This window comes from Tenebrio molitor, chromosome 3, assembly GCF_963966145.1.
Source record: "Tenebrio molitor chromosome 3, icTenMoli1.1, whole genome shotgun sequence".
Lineage (NCBI taxonomy): Eukaryota > Metazoa > Arthropoda > Insecta > Coleoptera > Tenebrionidae > Tenebrio > Tenebrio molitor.
The window spans coordinates 23,310,366-23,330,854 of NC_091048.1; the positions used below are offsets into that span (position 1 = coordinate 23,310,366).

At 35.3% G+C, this 20,489-nt stretch overlaps 1 protein-coding gene across 8 annotated transcripts in view; it reads left to right on the forward strand.

Annotated features, from left to right (window-relative positions):
* The window catches only part of Syx1A (Syntaxin 1A), a 44,746-nt gene extending 24,264 nt beyond the window's left edge, over positions 1-20,482 (forward strand). For 2 of the 8 annotated variants that reach the window (XM_069042313.1, XM_069042309.1), the window contains exons 4-10: positions 13,079-13,153; positions 13,465-13,647; positions 13,710-13,783; positions 13,842-13,979; positions 14,362-14,472; positions 17,994-18,076; positions 18,148-20,482. In XM_069042313.1, the coding sequence (XP_068898414.1) occupies positions 13,079-13,153; positions 13,465-13,647; positions 13,710-13,783; positions 13,842-13,979; positions 14,362-14,472; positions 17,994-18,076; position 18,148 (665 nt within the window). In that variant the 3' untranslated portion in view covers positions 18,149-20,482. Of the gene's footprint in view, positions 1-13,078; positions 13,154-13,464; positions 13,648-13,709; positions 13,784-13,841; positions 13,980-14,361; positions 14,473-14,790; positions 14,902-15,254; positions 16,815-17,993; positions 18,081-18,147 lie in introns of those variants that run through there. The other 6 variants (XR_011157869.1, XR_011157868.1, XM_069042310.1 and 3 more) reach the window with 6 other exon arrangements.
* The last annotated feature ends 7 nt before the right edge of the window (positions 20,483-20,489 follow it).

Genomic DNA, 20,489 nt, shown 5'->3' on the forward strand with positions numbered 1-20,489 from the left:
GAGTACCATAAAATAAACAAGCCATGCCAACCTCTTTTGTGGAAGTGATCGCCCAATTTAATAATAAATTATAGCCTAAATCTTCACTTTCATATCAAATTCCATTTATTTCTGAAACCGCTGATGTTTCCATGATTTCAATGACACCAAATTTTTCCCTAAGTGTTTGAAAGGATTCTCATCGAAAAATTATGTAAATTAATCCAGCGGTTATAGAATTAAAACGAAATATTTACCTGTTTCATTCATGGAAGCATAGTGTCCACCGTGAGCCACTCAATTTATTTCTATTCGTTTGTATCTTTCTATTTTTTAAACATCTGCGGCTTTTTAAAGTTATTTACACGTCCGATCTAATGTATGTATCTCCATATCCCTGGTTCGGAAGGATACTAAGGCTACAACTTTGATTAATGCGAATCTGCTTAGAACATTCTCATGTGATTTTTAGATTTTATTTTTTTTAACCGACCCACATAATCAGTTTTAAATTAGGTATAGCTAAAGACAGAAAATAAGAGCATAAAATGTTTTAATTTGTCTTATTATGTATTCAGAAAACAAAACTCACGTTCTTTTCACGTTACATATGTATCTATAATTAATCTAATCATTCAGTAACAATCGAAATGATAAATTGCTTTAAGGAATTAAAGAATAAAACGAAACTTTGGAGACTTGTTGTTATTTATAACATCTAAAAATTATGTAACAGGAGTATAAAAGAAGGTTTTTTACGATTAATTCCCACCTGCGTGTTCAGCCAATCAGAGCGCTTGCTTTCATCCAATCAAAACTATTTATGGCGATAAAAACGTCCTACTACTCTGTCATCTGTCAAAAATGATTAAAATTGCATGTTACTCCTGTCAGATTCTCAAATAATTTTTTTTAATAATTGTGTTTTTATTAACTGTATTATAAATAAATAATTACATACCTAACGTTAAAGTTTGTATTCTGGAATTAATTTTGCCAAAAATAACACGACCTAATTTTTAGTATCTGATAAATTTCCCAATTTTCACTTAAACATTTTTGCTTTATGACAATTTTACTCGGTGATATTTGGGCATGTTTATGCAAAGGTTAACCCTCGAGCTAAAGCTCTCGAGCCTAACCAAAATAAAAATGCCCAAATTCAACTCGTAAAATTGTCAAAGCACAAAGTTTTCGTAAAATTGAAAAATGTATCCGATAAAAAAAATTAGCTTTTGTTATTTTACCTTCTACTAATTTCTGACGAATTGACGTCCTAAATGGTCCAGAAAAGAACTGAACTTTGTCGTCAACGGAATGGTTTTTACAATAAGCCTGTGAAGTTATGACCTAAAAATTGCAAATGAAATGTAGAAGTTAAATTTTACAAAAAATTAATTTGTTGTTAACAGACAGTTTTAAGACTCTTCCAGTAGAGATCGTCAAAGAATCTACAGGATATAGACGTTGTTGACGAGTTTCTTTGGATTTTTTTTATCCCAATTATTTTTGAATTCATAGCAGACAACATGTTATCGTTATAATAACTGAGTTAAAATCTTTCCCAAAGAACATTCTTTTGGCAAAATAAATTAACTGTAAAATGAGATATTCCCGGATGTAATACGATCTTTTAATACAGAAATATATTTTTATATAACTCTTTGTTATTAGAAAGCTTCAAAACTACCCATTACAATTTCACAAAAAAAAGATAGCCACCCAATCAATAATATGACTAATGATGATCTTTGTGAAATTGTATTAGCCAAATATCAAATAGTGTTTCAACGCGACACTTTGTAGGGCAAAACTACCTAGCCAGTGGACTAAAATAATCTAATATACAGGGGTGTATCTAAAATGCAATTTTAACACGTAGCAGAGCTTATTAAATAAAACGTTTTTTCTATTTGAATTTTTAAGAAAAAAACGGAAATGGAATAAATTAACCACCGAAATGGGCAAGGGCGAAAATTTTGTGTTGTGATAGAAACGAAGCCTCACCAAAAAAGTTACATTGTTATAAAAAAAAACATTATGAGATCATTTAAATTTATAATTAAAGTAAGCTTTTAACTTAGATTGGCAACACTGCTGACAACTTGATTTGAATTGTCAAAGTCATGCTTCACAATTCAATACAAAATATGAAACGGCCAGTTAACAGTTGTATCGAAACCGGGGGGAGTACACTTTGAGCATTTTCTATGATTGTCAATAAGACTGTCTTATTTTCTAGTGCTTCATTTCTTTTAAATTAAAACGATTGAATATGAGAACCCTAAACGTCAACAGTATTGCCAAACTAATTTAAAAGTCATAGCCTACTTTAATTATGCATTTAAATGATCTCGCGGTAAATACTTAATTAAAATTTAAATTCTCATGGTTACAAAAACATTGAGACTAGTTAATCACATAAGACGACTCGTTTTGTAAAAATTCGAGGGCAAAAAATCTTGGATAACTTTTGCGAAGTTTGCAAAATGTTATAGAGAAAATTTTCATAAATTGGCGAGTTTTTCCACGGGTTAAAATTAACACACGTATTTTAGATACTCTCTATACCAGTGGAGGACACACAAAACAAAACACTTGGCCAATAAAAAATATACACTTCTCTTCAAAAAAAAAAAAAAAACCGTACACGTATTGAGGGCTACTGCAATAGGGATAAAATTAATTAATCGCTTTCCGAGAAAACGTATTACTGACATTTTCTATGTATGTCATATGTGTGAAAATTGCTTTTTTATAAATTTTTAAATTGTTGTTGGATTGTTGAGAGTTACCTTTTTCTATAAATTTAGAAATAAAAGTTTGAGTTGTGTAGGTTTGTAGTATGTAATTGATAATACTCGTACTTGCCCATGGCAAAACATTTACAGATATTTTAAAATCTCTGAAACATACATCGATAAAATCCAGCACGGGTTTTGTTACAGGTTTCTAAGTAACAACAATTAAAAGATAGGTTTACAATATCACAATCTAGCCAAAATTGTACTCACGCTTTTTTTTTTAATAGAAGTGTAGATATCAAGACACTTTTCTTTTGTTGAAGGTATTTTGTTGGTGCACGATAGTTACCTCCGTAACTTTCTTGCGAAGCTTAATAGGATGACTTTGTTGGTATACTTCGTCCAGCGAGAGATTGGGAGATTTTAAATTGTATTAAATTAACCCAACACTACAAAATGCATTAGAATACATTAATTACAGCATAATTTCAGGGCAAAAATGTTACTGCTTGAAGAATATATTTCAAATTTTACGTGCGCTAGGTCCTACTTTCTCTACGTAGAATTTAGTGATTTTTATGTCAACCAATCTCTCGCTGGACAAACTTTAACAGTTTACAAATTTTAGAGATTCAAGTGTTTTATGTTAATTTTTGATTTATTCAAAATTTTAGATTCCGAATATGGGTCTTTTACCTAACTTAAAATATTTTTTGAAGTGTAGTTCAAAATATCATTTTATTATATTATTATTTATGTTGTCTCCTCGATTCTTCTAGGAGATTCTTTGATTCAATTTCAGGAGGCATTTGCTTCGATACTTTCTTAGCAATGTTAGAAAAGAGTCAGCAAGATTCCCAGTAGATGTAGGGTATTGCCTCAACCGAGAACAGTAAAAATTTTCATTTGGAGCTATTTATCCGAAGCCGCAAATAAGTGTGTGCATTTACTAAATTTGAAATTTTTATTTTCCCAGATAAAACTTTGTGTGTCGCCGTAAAACTTAGATTGCAGGTTCGGACGTAATTGATGGAAGTTTATTCGATTCATATTTGTTGCTTCTGCAACGTTAATCTCGAAAGGGGAGATTGGGTCGCTGGTTTCGGATAAAAGCTGGAAAGTTTCTTCGGGTTCGTTGAGAAATTTCTTAAATTGGACGTCCAAACAATTCTCGCCTGTATCCTTCTTCCGTGATCAATAGTAAAACCGGAGCGATTATCGGAGCCAAAGTACAAAGCGATTTCGGCGGTTATCCTGAATAAATTTCGAATTTGCGCTAGCCAGCGGATATTGTATGCAATTAATTTGCCGAACGGATACTGAAGCGGTGGTGTACTTGTGTTTCCCGCAAACATCGAATGCCGAAGCAAAATTGGAAGTGTTGTCTGGTTACGCATGTACATACACGCACGAAAATAGAAACGATAAACCCTCCAGCCCTTAAGGGGATTTTCTGGCGGTGTTCCCGGATAAACGCAGCCGAAACCGACTCCTTTCGACGGATGCGATATGATTTTATAAAACATCAACACCGCCGTCGGATCAGATTATCAAAGTTGAACCCTCTCGCAGCATCCATCCCCCTCGTCGAATTGATATTCCCCGTGTGTCTATCTGCAAAATTTTCGATTACGTCAGTAATGACGAGAGCCATTGTCGGGCTCGAGTTGAATTCGTTCGTCGAGCAGAAATTTCCAGGACGCGCTCCACTTGCGATTCATAATGCAGCAACCCGGCTGGTGTTCCCTCTTTATGTTCCAATTTTCAGATTATAACTCATGTCTTGAGACGCGTTTAGGCGCCATTAAATGCCGACTCTGACGACGTTCCCCTTAACATCGTCTGATATATCTCGGGGAGGTCGCATTATTTTTCGGCGGTGTTGTTATTAAATTTTTAGGATGGTGGCACGATTTACCATTAGTCGTAGGGCGGAACACGTGTTCGGATTGCATTCGGGACCGAAACGTAAAATATTCCCTGCGGAATGGGCCGCAGTCGAAGTAAAACAAAAAAACACATGAAAATATCAAAGGGATAGGAAAAGTGTAATTTCGAAAGGCAGCGAGGGCATTAAGAAAATGGAAACAAAAAAAAAAATACGTACAGCCGTATGAGAAGAGACGAATATGGGCGGCGCGTCTGAAGCAGGAATAATAAAAAAGCCAAAAATGAAATGGGAAAAATGGAAATTTATTTCTATAATGATGTGTAAATCATTGGACAGGTTGTAAAGGAAATGTTGAGAGAAAATATGAAAATACCACAAAATACATAAATACAGATCACATAATATTAATTTGACAAGCAAGTTTTAACGCCTTCGGGAAAAATATCAACATTTAATCGAATCAATTAATTAAATTAATATTTTGGGTTTAATTAACAGCGTCGGTGTTAAATATTATTGATGGAATTATTCGCGAAAGTCAGTTTTAATTTATGAAACACATAAATGCAGTAGTATAGTGCAATTTCAAGGTGTTGCGTGATTTGTGGGAAAATATTCAACTGTACTTGGTAATAAAACCCGCTGCTAATACCAGCCTTCAAACCGCTCATTTACTCATCATCTCTGATACAAGTTAAATTTATTCAAATCTTTTTGCAACAGTCCAGGATATTGCGAGAAAGAATTGTTTAGAACACGAACAATGATTTTCTGGTGGTAAATTGTACATGTTGATTAATTGGGTCAATTTTTTAATTAAGAATTACAAAAAGTTCACTTTCAAAGAGATCTTTTCTGCTTTACTCCGGTTGTTATTTTATAATAAAGCTGCAGAAATGGTTGACAGATACACCAGAAGATTCGTTTGTTCCTAAATAGCCAAATTTATTTGTTCCTGATATAAAATTTCAATTTCATAATTATGTAAATGTACTGACGTTATAAAAAAATGGAAAAAAACAGGTGATATACCTATCTAATACCAATTTGCATTTATTTTCTCTCTTTTATACATATTTTAATCTGTTGCTATTTTTTCCAATTTGTAATAAAATATGTGATATAAATGGGAGAAAAATGTCGTCTGCTATTTACACAGTAATAATATCTTAAATAAAATCAATGAAAGTAGATGAAATGAAATAAAATTCTTAATTCTGTAATAATAAAATACATATGTATATGTATATCGAGTGTTCAATTGAAAAGTTCATCAAGTAGGCTTTTAATTTTTCACAACATTGTGAAATGTGAAGTGAAGTCTCTGGCTACATGTTTGGTAACATTGAATAAAAAACCTCCTAATTTGACGAAAGATGCATCATCTGTAAAATTTTAGGTTGGATGTGTTTTTATGTTGAAAACATTAAATGCACACCAAGACATTATTGCCTACGTTGTCGACACGTCAATTGCAAAGATGTATTCTTCTTGGATAATGTGCTGGCTTGAATTCCTGCACTGCTCTGACACGGTAGGGTTAAAAATGTAAATTCTTGTGTTAACATTGTGTGCGTTGTTTCAACAGAGAGATTAATTTGCTGACCCAATTGTCGGATAGATGTTTTTGGTGCATAAATTAAATTTAATTAAAGTGCAATTCCACAGAAAACGAGAATCAACTCAAAAAAAAATGCTACACTCGCAAAACAACTGACATCTGTCAAAGAAGGCGTCATCTTCTTTCTTTAAAAAGTCATAGCCAACTTGATGAACTTTTCATTTGAACACCCGTTACATACACAAGTAGTGTCATATTCATGTTCGGTTGGGTTTTTTGTTTGCTTAAGTTTGCGGAAAAGAATGTTATCGATCCTGGAAAGCTGTATTTGCTAAATTTATTTGTTCTATTATTAATCAGAATAATATGAATAATTTCCTTTGCCCGGTATTTACACAATGAAGTTTGCTACATAAAAATTATAGAGTCAAAAAAAACAACATGAAAGCGATTGATAAAATGCCACATTATTTTTTTAATAAATATGTCGAGGCCATCGACCTGCGTATAGATAAATTTTCTTATTTTGTTTTACGGTAGCCCACCATTATTGTTGATTGTGTTTCAAGTATGTATTAATATCGAACGAATTGTTTTAATAAATAATATAATTTGCCGGTGAAGATCAAAGGGGCCGCATCAATCATTCCAGATAGCTCAATTATGATCGTTATGAGGAGTTGGGTTGAGACTTCCTGGTTTAATGATCCATTTTTAAATAATAGTGCCTCAAAAGGAAGTTGCCTCTACCAAATTACAATTTTATTGCTCCGGTAGTTGATAAAGTTGGGTACGAATCACGCTTCGGTTTCGTTTGAACAACTTTTATGCCGTCATAGTGTGGGGAAATGCAAATACTCGTACACACCCGCAATAAAAATGTGGAATTTAATTTATTTAAAAATAGAATTCTCCCGTAATGAATTCGTAACCGGTGACGGAGTGGTATGAGATTATTAAAAACCCTTGGGCAAAACGTGAATCAATTTTGGTGGAGGCGCCGGTTTCCTAATCGAAAATTGATAGGTACACGTAAATATTTGTAATGCTAAGTACTCGACTTTTAATGAGATGGAGATCTTGAACTTTTCACTTTCTTTATTCGGTGCACTTGAATTTTTGATAGGTCGTTTGGTACTTCCAGTATACTCGCCGTTCTCATTCGATTTTCACCGTGTCATGCATGCATTTAAACGTCGTCGTGTGCACATAATGCTTGTTTGTTACTCACCTTTTTTTCTAGAAACTGAGGTCATTCGTAATTGTGTAAAATGTTGAGTACCATGCGAATAAGTCACCTTTCCATTATCTATGTAAATAGCGCGATTACCGTTAATGGTTTGACGTTCGAAACGATAGCGGTCGCTTCCTGCAGTCAAATTTGACGGAGAACCGGTATTTTTTTTTAATTTGTCAAGAGCTGAAGGATTGATCGGCGATAATGTGGAAATGATTCCGAGAATCGTGTTAATGGAATCAGTTCCTCCCACACCTGCACTATAATGGCTTCTTAAAATTGCCACCAAGAGGAGACTATGCTGTTTGAAAAATGACTCCGGCCAACGCAGACAGTGTGACGCACCGGGAAGTGCTGACGTCACTGAGGAGGACGATTCAGCGGAGAATCCGTGGAGCATAAACCGCATTTCGTTTGAAAGTTTCAAGTCGATATCGACGGAGGACGGAGAGGGAAGTGGCAAAACGTCAAAAAGAATCCCGTCCGACCGTTTTCATTATTAAATTAAGCGTCCTGCGTAATTCCATTAACTTTGTTTGATCCGGTTTAAACGCTCCAGGTGCAATCACATGATTTGGTACGTGAGTGTTAAGCCGAGCTTTGCGTTTTACGTCGGCAACAAACACAAATATTACGAGGTCGATGATAAGCGATTCGCGCTCTTCTCGATGCAGCCACCCACATTTCCATGTGCCGCAGGATCCTATGCGGATCACGATAGCCGCCCACGCCGACGCCATCGCCGCCAACGTCAAAAGCGAGGTCAAGACACACAGAGAAGAAAAACAAAAACTCGGATCTCGAGAGGAACGTCGGGATTTATTTTATTGCGGAGGGTCACACCGTGGGCTTCATAACAAAATGTAATTCTCCCGGAGTCGGGTTTTTTCTTTCGGTATTTAATCGATGGTTCAAGATGGAAAATCTATTATTTAACTCCGCAGGATGTGGAGTAACGCGGGCGTTTTTGTCCTGGACCGGATAAAGAGGGTTTGGACAAGCTGGCCTTAGTTTGAATGCACGGTTAAAGGGGGGGCTGCAGAGGTCGTGAAAACACATTAATCAAAGGAAATTGTCGCGTAAGCTCTTGAAAAATTGGCTCGGGGATTATCGGGCGATGAGTAAAAAGAACAGAAAAAAGATGGTAAACAGTGACAGTGACCGATAACGGGCAAAAATGTCAATGAAATTTCCGATCGTCGATGTTTTAAGCAACTGTTATTGACAAAGCACTTCGACGACGTTTTTTACCTCCTCAAATGTAATTTGCTCCCACCGGTCACCACCTCCATATTCGAAACTGTTGCAAAATATTCATGTTTCTTTATAAAATAGAAAAAAGGAAAGTTCGATAAACTAGAATGGTTCGTTTAATGAAAATATATTTTTTTGTTCGACACTGTCAGAACTTGAGAATTTTCCCCTGTGTGAACGGATTTTGATAAATGTCACAACTTGTCGAAACGAAACGTCAAGCTAATTTTAAAGATTTTAAGCGATTTGGAGCCTTTAAGGGGCTCGTCGAACAAAAAAACGTGTGTAACTTGGGCCTTTTGTGGCACTCGCGTTTTAAACTGGCCCACTCGTGCCAAAAAAAAGCCCAATTTACACATGAACTCGTTAAATAAACTACTACATATTACACGTATAATCTATTTCAAAATCAAAAATCCACCAACACTGCATTCTACCTGGAAAATACAACCGACAACGTCGTCAACTTTTGTTTTTAGTGTGTTTGCAAGTGTCGGAAAAAGTGGGGTTATGAAAGAAAACTGTTGACAGTCGTTTTGGTCGTAGATCATCGTGTTTTTTTATTCTCATTTTATTATTTCACTCAAAAGGTATGATATGGTAACTACCACCTTTTTGTACAAATAATTATTTTGTGTTACGTAATAAACTCAACAGTTCGATGTCAAATTTTGGCGGGACGTTGAGCCAACCCAAAAAAATTAAATTTATTCTAGGGATTTCTTCGTTTCTGCCAACATAATTTAACAAGTGGTGGATTTTTGATTTTGAAACAGATTATAAGCATGGGTGCAATAAATATTGTACCTTATTTCAAGTACCTTTTGGTCGAGGACCACTTGAACATTTCATTGTGAGAGCCAAGGCTTTTGAAAAAAACAAAAGATTTTTTTTTTCTTCAAATAAACGTATTCCGATCATTTTCATTTTCCGCCCATATCTGCTTCCGTGCAGTAACGTTATCATCACCTTTTTTTTTTTGGCAACTCCCAGTTTTTCTAAAAGTTTTTGATGGATTATTAAATTCAGATTTAAACACTTCACCTTTGATTTTTTTTACGTTGGACACACTGTTTGACATGCGTACCTGTCAAATGAACATAACATGTTGCTGAATTTCCGACGATCTCTGAGTATTCTGCTATTGCAAACTAGCAAAACTGACAACAATGCACTAGACATTGACGCTACTTAAAACCTTAAACTTAGAAAAACATAACCTAATTCAACACACAGCTTTACTACCAAATAAAATGCAAAATTTGTATGGCCTCCCATTATGCCAAAACAACGTGAATGCATTTTATGCCCATATACTACGAGTATATATGACGTTTGGGCGGATGGTTCCTAAAGCTTGTTTGACACGATGTTAAATTTTGTAGAAAATTTGTTAGAAAATGAGAGACCCTCGATCAGAACCAATGAACGATCAGGATCATAGTCTGTCTTTGTCATATCCTGATCGTTCATTGGTCCTCTCTCATTTTCTAACAAATTTTCTACAAAATTTAGCATCGTGTCATACAGCCTTTAGTAATCGATTTATAAAAATGAAGAAAAGTTCCCACAAAACAAGAAAAAGTACCGGGTGGGGCATCGTATACGCGCACGCGAGAAATCGCGACTAATTAAATAAAATTGTCGAAATTTTTTACACTTACCTGGCTATTGGTAAGGTACATTTCATAATTTTTTGATAATTTTTCACTTACAAAGCCAAAAAAAAATAAAATGTAAAATTCAAAATCAAAGAAATTCCTTTTCGAGAGGATTTCCCTTGCCATTCAACGTGGAAACGCTGCAAGCATTCGAGGCACTTTTCCAGATTCCGCAATATTATCGGAAATTTTTGTATTATAAAACAAAAATGTTTATGTAATTATGTTATACTTAATATAAATGTAAATTTCAACCAAAAAGTCAAATTCTGATTTTCATACTAACCTACCCAGATTCACTTCCTATAATTATTTACGAAATCAGCGGATAAAAACACCAATTAAATTTTGAATTAAAGGCAGTTTTACATTTGAACTTTCAAAATCATTTTTATTTATGACCTGCTATTTGTGCTGTCGTAAATTTAGGTGACAATGGAAACTGTCAATTTTATGGCAAAAAGGTTTAAAACGGTCGGCTATACCTTTTGTTGGGAAATTATACCATTGTGCCATAAATCACGCGACTGGTTTGCGTTTAAATAAAAAAGCGAATTATTTAGCTAACCAAGTCAAAATTTGTAATTGTGCCACCAGGGTTTGATGCGCTAGCAGATACAGATTCATTTAGTGTAAAAACTTTATAGGTAAATTAATAGTTAATTTCACAAAACTAATAAAACTGTTACGGCCTTATTTATTAACAAAAAAAAATTCAAAAAATTCTCGAATATACCTTATCAATAATTAGTTTGGTATATAAAATTTCGACAATTTTATTTTAATTAGAAGTCGCGATTTCTCGCATGCGCGTATACGATGCCCCACCCGGTACTGACATGGCTGTATTTCGATGTTTCAATATCAAAAATAATTAATTTTGATATGGACATACTAAATCAATAAATCAAAATAACGTTCAAGATCCACGTTTTTGAAACTAAAAATACTCTTCCAGCAGTAATAAACAATCTAAGCCAATGTTTAAACGAAATGCCATTTTCTTCTTGTCAATACGCTAATCACTTTTAGAACTCAAAACAAATATTTTGGAGAGGTTCGAGCTGCATTTGCTTTCATTTCATCCCGGATCCTTTCTTTCAATTATTGGTCGATTTACTTTAGTAAACCTTAAAAATTTAATGGGGTGAGATTGGGGGACCGCGCAGGACACTCAATAAATCCTCTTTGGAATCCTAAATTATGCAGCGATTTGGAAGGGTTTTCCCAAATCTACAAGAAAAATTTGGGGAAATCGCTGTTTAAAAAATTTGGCGATGACGTTATTCTGCCGAAACGGAAAAAGGCGGAAAAATTATAATAATTGGAAATTGTATCTTATTCTTATAAATAAAATTGAACAGGTCGATTGCTTTTGACAAACTCAACTGGAAATGGAATGGAATATGTATTTCCATGATGCCAAACTTTTGGCTGTCACCGTATAATTGCGCAGAAAGTTGTCATTTTTGTAACATTTGATCGGAACATACACGGGCTTGAATATTTCATAAGCAACTTTTCAGCTTCTACACAATATCCGGAAATTAATAAATCAAACTTTAGAAATTGACTGGTGAACGGTGAAAAATCTGAATCCAATTTATAACCGTTATTAAGTCACCAAGTCATTATAGTTAAAACCTTGACAATCTATATTTTGCATTTAATACTTTCCTGACACGAAACAAGGTGTAAAACTATCTATAACGGTGCTGCTTCAACGTCGTTTTTAGCGCCCAATTAAGTTTTAATTAAAACTGTCAATTTGTGCCAACACACATGCCGGCGCTTGATATAAGAAAAAGCTCGACGGAGGTAGTACACATTCGGAACAATAAGTCAGAGATTAAAGCTCTAGATTTTGTAAAAATAATTACTCGACAAGAACCGTAGTAGTAAAGGAAAAATGAAAGAAATTGTGTAATTAAAGGTAATACAACGTCGGGACAAATCCCGTAAGCTTGTTAGGACATTAAGTGGAATTTATGTTAGTGAATGAGGTAAAGTTTCTTTAATTTTGTGGAGTTTTCGTCGAAAGCGTATTATTTCAGTCATGCATTTTTCATATTTTTTCATATTTCCACGTTAACTAGCAAGGTTCTTTAATTTATTCACCGCTTTTAATTAAATAGTGCGCTACGATTTTGATGGTTGCCGTAATGAGACCTTCATTTCCGTCTCGTGCATCTACTTTTCTTTCTTTCTCAAACGCGAACATCGGAATCGTTACATCACGGCTATCTGTCGTGAAATTTCAACGTGCAACACTCGACAAAGTCTAGACCGCGTTAAATCGAATAACCCAGGTCACATAATGATCCCATTAAATGTTAAACACCACCATTTTACGTATTCCTTACGAGCAATTGCGTTATCTCTCACCCATCCAGAAAAATTTATTTTACGACGGCCGTATGTGTTTAAAAGTTTTTGGACGATTTTGTCCGCGTTTTATGTCTCGAATCCTGACGTGTTTCTCCTTCAGAAAAGACCATAAAAGACGTTAAGTTGCAGAGTTTAATTACTTTTTTTCGTTCATCGTGCAGAACAATACAATGGGGTCCGCATTGTGTAGACTGCGAGCCGCACACCTGATCGGAAACAATCAATTGTTTGAATAATTAACTAGGCGGTGGAAATTTTACTGAAACAATAATGTCCCTTGAATCTATTAAATGAACACAGCGGTGGAAATTGGATAAAAATGGACAACAGACTGTTAAAATTGGTTTTGTTTTTTTTTTGCAGAAACGAAGCAGGAACTTGAAGATCTAATGGCCGATATAAAGAAAACTGCCAATAAAGTCCGTGCCAAGCTTAAAGGTAAGTGTGAACGTGTAGATCGCAAAGAAAACGAATGGAACAAAAATTGTAATGGTCGTATAGCGTGTATTGAGTAGCTGGCGTCGTGTAAACAAATTCGAAGCGTGAATGAGGAGCTGACAAAAGCGTACGGCGAAATTGGAGTCTGAAGGGGAAAACTTTCATTGGGTTTTTCGATTTTATTGGATCGTTAAATACCGATCCATCTGGTTTGGTCGACGAAATTTCATGGCTTGTTATTTTAATGATTGAGCGATTAAATTATGACGGATAGGACGGCACTTGAATGGTTTTTTTTGTTTCCGTTTCAGTGATAGAACAAAATATAGAGCAAGAAGAACAAACGAATAAATCATCGGCGGATTTGAGGATACGGAAAACGCAACACTCGACGTTATCCAGAAAGTTTGTAGAAGTCATGACAGAATATAATCGGACGCAAACGGACTACAGAGAAAGATGTAAAGGGAGAATACAAAGGCAATTAGAAATCAGTAAGTTGTCATAAGGTGTCGGTGGTTTTTTGTCGGGGGTAAAACGTATCGTTTGTTTGCAGCCGGTAGGCAGACGACAAACGAAGAATTAGAAGAGATGTTAGAGCAAGGAAACCCAGCAGTGTTCACACAAGGTGTAAGTTGGACGATCGAGGATCGTGATGGCGGGTTGATCGAGGGTTTGTCGTTTGCAGATTATAATGGAAACGCAACAAGCCAGGCAAACTCTAGCCGACATAGAGGCGAGGCACGCGGATATTATAAAATTAGAAAATTCAATCAAAGAACTGCATGACATGTTCATGGATATGGCGATGCTAGTCGAGAACCAGGTGAGAATCAGACCGACTCAACCGACTCGTCTTTGAAAGAACGACCTACGTCGATTATTAATCGCTTTGACATTTTGAAGTATTTTTAATTGCCTCCGCTCGTTCGGACGGCCTCAGGTGGCCGCTCTCGGTTCTGATGTCACTCGGCGCGTTGTAATTCATAGGGTTATTAATGTGATTATAGTTTTGGACAGATTATTACCCAGCGGGATTAATTTCAACCCAGCAATATTCGCTCACACTGTCGTTAATAACACTTCTCTAACAATATCAGGGGGTATAACTCGTAGAAAGAAAAACCCATTTCTGTTTAACTCGGTAGGTCTGGCTTCTATCTAAAATAACTAACACAAATTTTTCCTCCTTCCTGCTGGGTTTTTAGGGAGAAATGATCGATCGTATCGAGTACCACGTAGAACACGCGGTGGATTACGTACAAACGGCGACTCAAGATACCAAGAAAGCGTTAAAGTACCAAAGCAAAGCGAGGCGGGTGAGTCTGTTCCTAGTCTGTAAGTTTACACAGTGTTGATTCGCCGCTAATTATTTTTGGTGTTTTCTTTTTGTCCGCCTTTCCTCACCCGACGCATCCCGTGCGACCTGATTTTTATTTCTGTTTGCTTTTCTGCACATCTAATGGTAACCGATACTAACTACTTTGTGTGCCTTTGTCACTCTGTTTTAATGGATATTAAATGTTTGTACATATAATCGTTGGTGGCGCTGTTTTCTTGGTGTTTCTCTCTTTGGTGGGTTCCCCCGTTCGTTCCCGTCCCGACATTCCCCCCCGATCTTTCTCTCGTACCTGTAGGGCGAACTTGTTGATCGAGTGGAATATCACGTTGGCTTGACTGGAAATCATGTACAGTCAGGACGTACCGAGTTGAAAGCTGCTCGGGAATTTCAGACTAAAGCTAGAAAGGTAGGTCCTGTTCCTGTTTCCTGCAGTGTCCCAGCTTTACGCCTTATTTGTATGTTACAGTATTTATTTTTGGCGGGGACCTGGCAAACGACACTAATTTTTTGTGTGCGTTTGCCCTGTCCTCTAATTTTTTTTGGTGTCTCAAGGCAGGGTCTTTTTATTTTCGAAATTTTTCAAACCGCCAACAACTCCAACGAACAAACGCGACTGCAATGTTGATTCTTGTTCGTTGCAGTTTCGGTGACATCCGTATTTGTTTACGTTTTGTTTGTCAAAGAAACACACACAAGACCCTGTGTTACTTTACGTAACTGTTTATTTATTTTGTTTTTATTATTTTCTTCTGTTCACAGAAAAAGATCCTGATCATAATCTGCCTCATAGTAGCTATCATCATTTTAATCATTATTTTGGCAGTTACTCTGCCCTGAAAGACCAACCACAATTAATTTAATGAGCGAGAGAAGTGTTCGTGTTGGTGCGAAAAACTGTTGAGATTTTTAATTGCAATATGCTGTGTATTCTGTGGTGTTCGGATCAGGTTATCGAAAGTGACTACCTACTTTTTACAACCCCCCGAGAATGTTTTTTAAATTCAGTGCTTTTACGAACTCTAAAATAATTTACAAATTTCACATGATTTCATTTTTGTTTGTTGCATTTAAACGTAACGATTATAACTGCCCCTGCTCTTAAACAATTTAACAAAAAAAAATGGAGGATATAATCGAATCTCATAATCTAATAATGTTAAAATAGTGAGCTTAGGTAGTATTTTATGTCTACAATGTTATACCAATATAAAAATTATCTAAGCAATAAAAAAAATAATTGTCTTTTGAACCTAAGACTTGGTAACCGGATAGCTAAGTATTACGAGGGAAAAGTCACTTCTAGCTTGTAAAACGTTGCATCTGCTGCAATATACCGTAGGCTTGAAATAGTGGTAAGTGGATGTGTTACTGAACTGTTATTATTTCTACAAGAAATTGTTGTGGTGAAGTTTATGAAATTGTTTATTGTACTTGTTGCTAAAAATTAAAATTAATCAGAATCATCTATCGTTCTATTCTATGAATTTGCATCGCCGCCTGGTCGTTGCAAAATAATACTCAGTTGAGCTGTTAGTAATTTTTCTTTAATCTTGTTATCGCACTGTAAAGTTTGGCATTTTACCGTAATAAATTTAGTACCCATACGATTAAGCATATTTTATTTGTTATTTTATTAAGTATTTAAATTATCCAAAACGTGAACGTCTGGACTTATTTAGCTGATACATAAAATTTGAGCATCCAAGTAAACAACACACGTAAAAAGTTTGTTTTTGTCATTTTACCAGACTCCAAGCTTTATAACTGACATTTTGTGTTACTAACGGACCCGAGGGGATGCCGTCATTTTTCAGCTGCGGATGACAAATGCGAACTCGCTAAAAAATGCCTGTTTCCGGTGATTGTTTATCATCGATCGTCAAACATATCAGTCGGATTTTTGTTATGTAAAGATTGCAAAAGTGTCAGTGATTGAAAACTTGGAGGCTCATGCGAAACACGAAAATTGTCTGAAATTTCGCCTAGTCTGTGATCGATGTAAACGTATATTTTAGCGTATTAATCAGTTGAATCGTTCTCTTTTTTCAGATCATACCAAAGACGATCATATTATTTTATCATTAAAGCTCTAGTATTTATCTTGTTATATTTTATCACGCCAGCAGAATTTTAATTGTCCCCGAACACAACCCACATAACTCTTGTTTTTAATTTTACAATAGTATTGCAGGTTTGTTTTCCCAACGACGAAAAATATTTGAATTGCGAGGAGTAATCAGGATTCTGCTGCGCGCTGCATTGGAGATTTTTTCTGTTATTTGTAATTATGTTTATAAATTATTAAACTTTATTTTTATATTTGTTTTTATTTTATTTTAGTACTGTCACTTTTCATTTTGCGGATATTTGAGGGTTGTTACTTCCATTAATTAATATTATACAAAGTGATCAAAAAGAAGACATATTAGAGCAGGCGTTGATGTTAACGTTAAAAAAAGTGTTCGACTTCGGCAAAGTTTACGGACCCGAATAAGTGGTAAAATGTGTTTTACCATTGAAGATAAACCATTAATTATTCATAATAGATTTTTCGAGACTAGACCAAGTAGTCAGATAGGCTAAGACAGACGTTTCGATAAAACAAAAGATGATCTAGCACTCTTGATTTGTTTTTTTTTTTGTTGATCACTCTGTAGTTGCTATGAAACGTCAGCTTCAACTACCGCTGAATTTTAGTGATTCTTTGAGATAAACTGACTGAACGAAGTACCGTTAAATCGGAGATTTTGGCTTAACTTTTTGTAGTTTTTAATGAGCCTAATAAAGAATAAAATGTTTGTATACATTTTTCAAAAGCAGGGCACGTCGGAGCTAATTTACCCAAAATCAGGACCGTACTTAGTTTGCAACAGTTGGTTGAAACTTGTATAACCGCAGTTAACTCGGCTAGTTTAAACTTGTCTGCTAATTTATTCACGTAATAACATTGACGGTGGGAGTGCACTATGGCCATAATTATGATGGCCTATTCGCGTAATGAATTTTGTAACGCTTGGAAAATTAGTCGTTAACTGTAGCACTGATAAGCAGATAAGCATGCAAATCGTGCCGATTTGAAATTCCCGACCTCGTCAGACTCTAAACTCAAATAAAGTAAATTTAAACGATAAAATCTGGCACGTAAAATTTACAAGACAAATGTTTTACTTTGAAATGTCTGTTTTTTTTTCAATAATAAACGTATGTTTCAGTTGTGATGCGAACACGAAGAATTGTAATTAATATCGACATGTTTCGTCATTGATGTTGGCTCCATCAGAACAACCAAATCCGGTTTAATTATTCTGTTGATGCTAACAATTTTGTTTTTTGTAGTTTACCATCGAGTCGGTAATTTGTCTGAATTGCTCGTTTACCCAGATCAAACAGGTTGGTGTATGTAGGTCCCTGTTCCAAAGTGACAATGGCACATAGTGTAGTGTAAAAATTTTCGTAAAACCTCGAAATTAACTGTTTTGTTGTGTGTTTCATCTGCAGAAGAAAATTATGATCCTAGTCTGCGTTACGATCTTGGGATTAGTAGTCACAGTCAGCATTGCAAGTTGGCTTGGACTTAATTAGTAAGTAAGCGTCGACATTTTTGTGTTCGGGAGCGAAAATAAATTGTGACGTGTGTTTATTGTTGTTGCAGATGGCGAACAAATTTTCGAATAATCATCGTTCTTCTCTCGCTTGCTCCAAGCATAAAGTTTGCATTGTTTGTTGTTGAGACAGTTTATGTAGGTATTATCATTTGTTAAATTTGCGTTTTCATTGATAATAGCTTAGAGTGCAGTTACTGTATTATAAATATAAAAAGGAACATGTTCATTCAAATGAATCTCGATAAAACATTTGCTGTAGCAATAATATGTAAATGTTGAGTTCGAAAATGTGTGATATTTAAGCAGTCGTTAAATTTTCTTTTAGAAATTGTCTAGAAACGTTACTGCGTACTAGTGTACAGAGTTACTGTTTTCTATTACCTGTATAGCAGAGGACAAGATTTTTATTTTGGGCATTTCGTATCGAGAAAGGTGCCATTCTCTCTTTATAGTTTGTGTAAATTGAATTGGGGATCTGAAATTATTGTGTAAAATATTTTTAAAACAAGTTGATTCATAGTACGTTAGCTTAAGTATAGTATTTTTAGGTGTAGACGCTAATGTTGTTCTTTATAGAGGGGTGCACACACAATCAGTAGATTTTGAAAGGCCTAATACTAAAATTCGGAAGACAGTACCTTCATAATATGTACCTGCTGCACGTTAGACCACCTAGATCGTGCATACACACGGGTCTTCACACCTACTAATTCGTACAATCGGCACAGCGTCCAGGATTTCCCGCCAAAAACGAACCAAATGTCCGGCCGACACTAGCGGGCTGGACCTGTGGCCAAAGTAGCGAATCTCGAGTCCCGCCGCCGCGTCTCGTCAAAGTCAGCGCGCAGCTCGATCCGTCGAATCTGCAAACGTCAACATTGACAGTTCGGATTGGGCGCTCCATCACGTAGAACGACGCACTTGTAGTCTTAAGGAGGAACATCATGATCGGGAAAAGTGTGGGAATCACATGCGTTATTGTCTTCCGTCATCCCTGTTGCCCGTTGAGTTGATTACCGATTTGTTTGTAAATTCCTAGGCTTTCAAGGATCTCTGTAATAATGAACATAAGTCTTTCGTCATTATAAATATTTATGTATGTAGACGATTTTGTACTGGACCTAAATCATAGCGTAGCTCCAGTATGGCGATGGAGTTAGTAATTCACTTGAAAGAGTGGTGAATTGTAACACCAGCGAAGCAATTAAAGTTATACGTGTCAATTCAATTGGAAATATCTTTGAAACTTAATATGTAATAAATTTTCTTGCATCTTTAAGTGTCGATGCAAATAAGTGAGATATTAATGTAGTTAAAATACTTTTTATCATGTAAGTAGATCTTTGAAATATGAGTATGTAGTAGAGATAGGCTATTTTAAAGAGAATAAAATGATGTTACACATCTGTACATTATGTTCACGAGTTGACATGATTATTTTTATTTTTGTCATTAGCATAGTTTTACAAAGACATGGCAATATTTATATAATATAGCTCCTTTAACCATTCGTTGCGCAGTTGTCGAAATACGTTCAGTGAATCATCGGCGCTTCTCTTGCACCAACATCCATTTATCTTTATTGTGATTTATATGAAATGATCATCGACTTTTTATAGATCTAGATTAGATAAGTTTTTAATTAGGGAATTTTCGAAACGACAAGTGGGATGATTCATTCGACTCGGACTTAATTTGACTTTGCCAAAATATGTAAATGAATACAAGTGTAAGACTCGAATACCAAAAATACCAACAAATCATGGTTAAAGGAGAACCTTGTGATTCTATGTATGTGTCCTTTTCAATTTTAAACGAGCACAAATGTGAAAACATACTTCAACAAACTAAATGTAATAGACATAGTTTCCTAGTTAACTATTGTTATTTTATTTCATTGTTGAAGTTATTAGGAAGTAACTGTACACTGCAAAAGTATTGAGCGTACCCTGACCACTAGCGGCAAATTTGTTACGACGAATAATTTTTTTTTTCGACGCTGGTGTTGAGGGCGCAGTCCCCTCACTCGTGTGTTGTGACCTTCTTTAGCTAGTGGCACCTGTGTCTATGTCTGCTCCTTGTAACATGTCATAAATGAATGTGCACGCAACCTCCACAAGATGATACAGATAGTATTAATCACCCCCATTTCACTTGTAAATACACTAGTTGTGACCTAATTGCTTTCACTAAGTAACGTTTATACATTAGACAATAATATAATGTACGAATCATTTGTAGCTGTATTACGTTCTCTAACTACTAGACTCATTCGAGTGTCATCTTGTGGATTTGTACCTATGTAAATTAGGAAATTCATTTAAAACCTATATAATAAACATATTTGAAGTTGGAAGTTTCATTATAAACATCTTCCATAAGTTCGCTG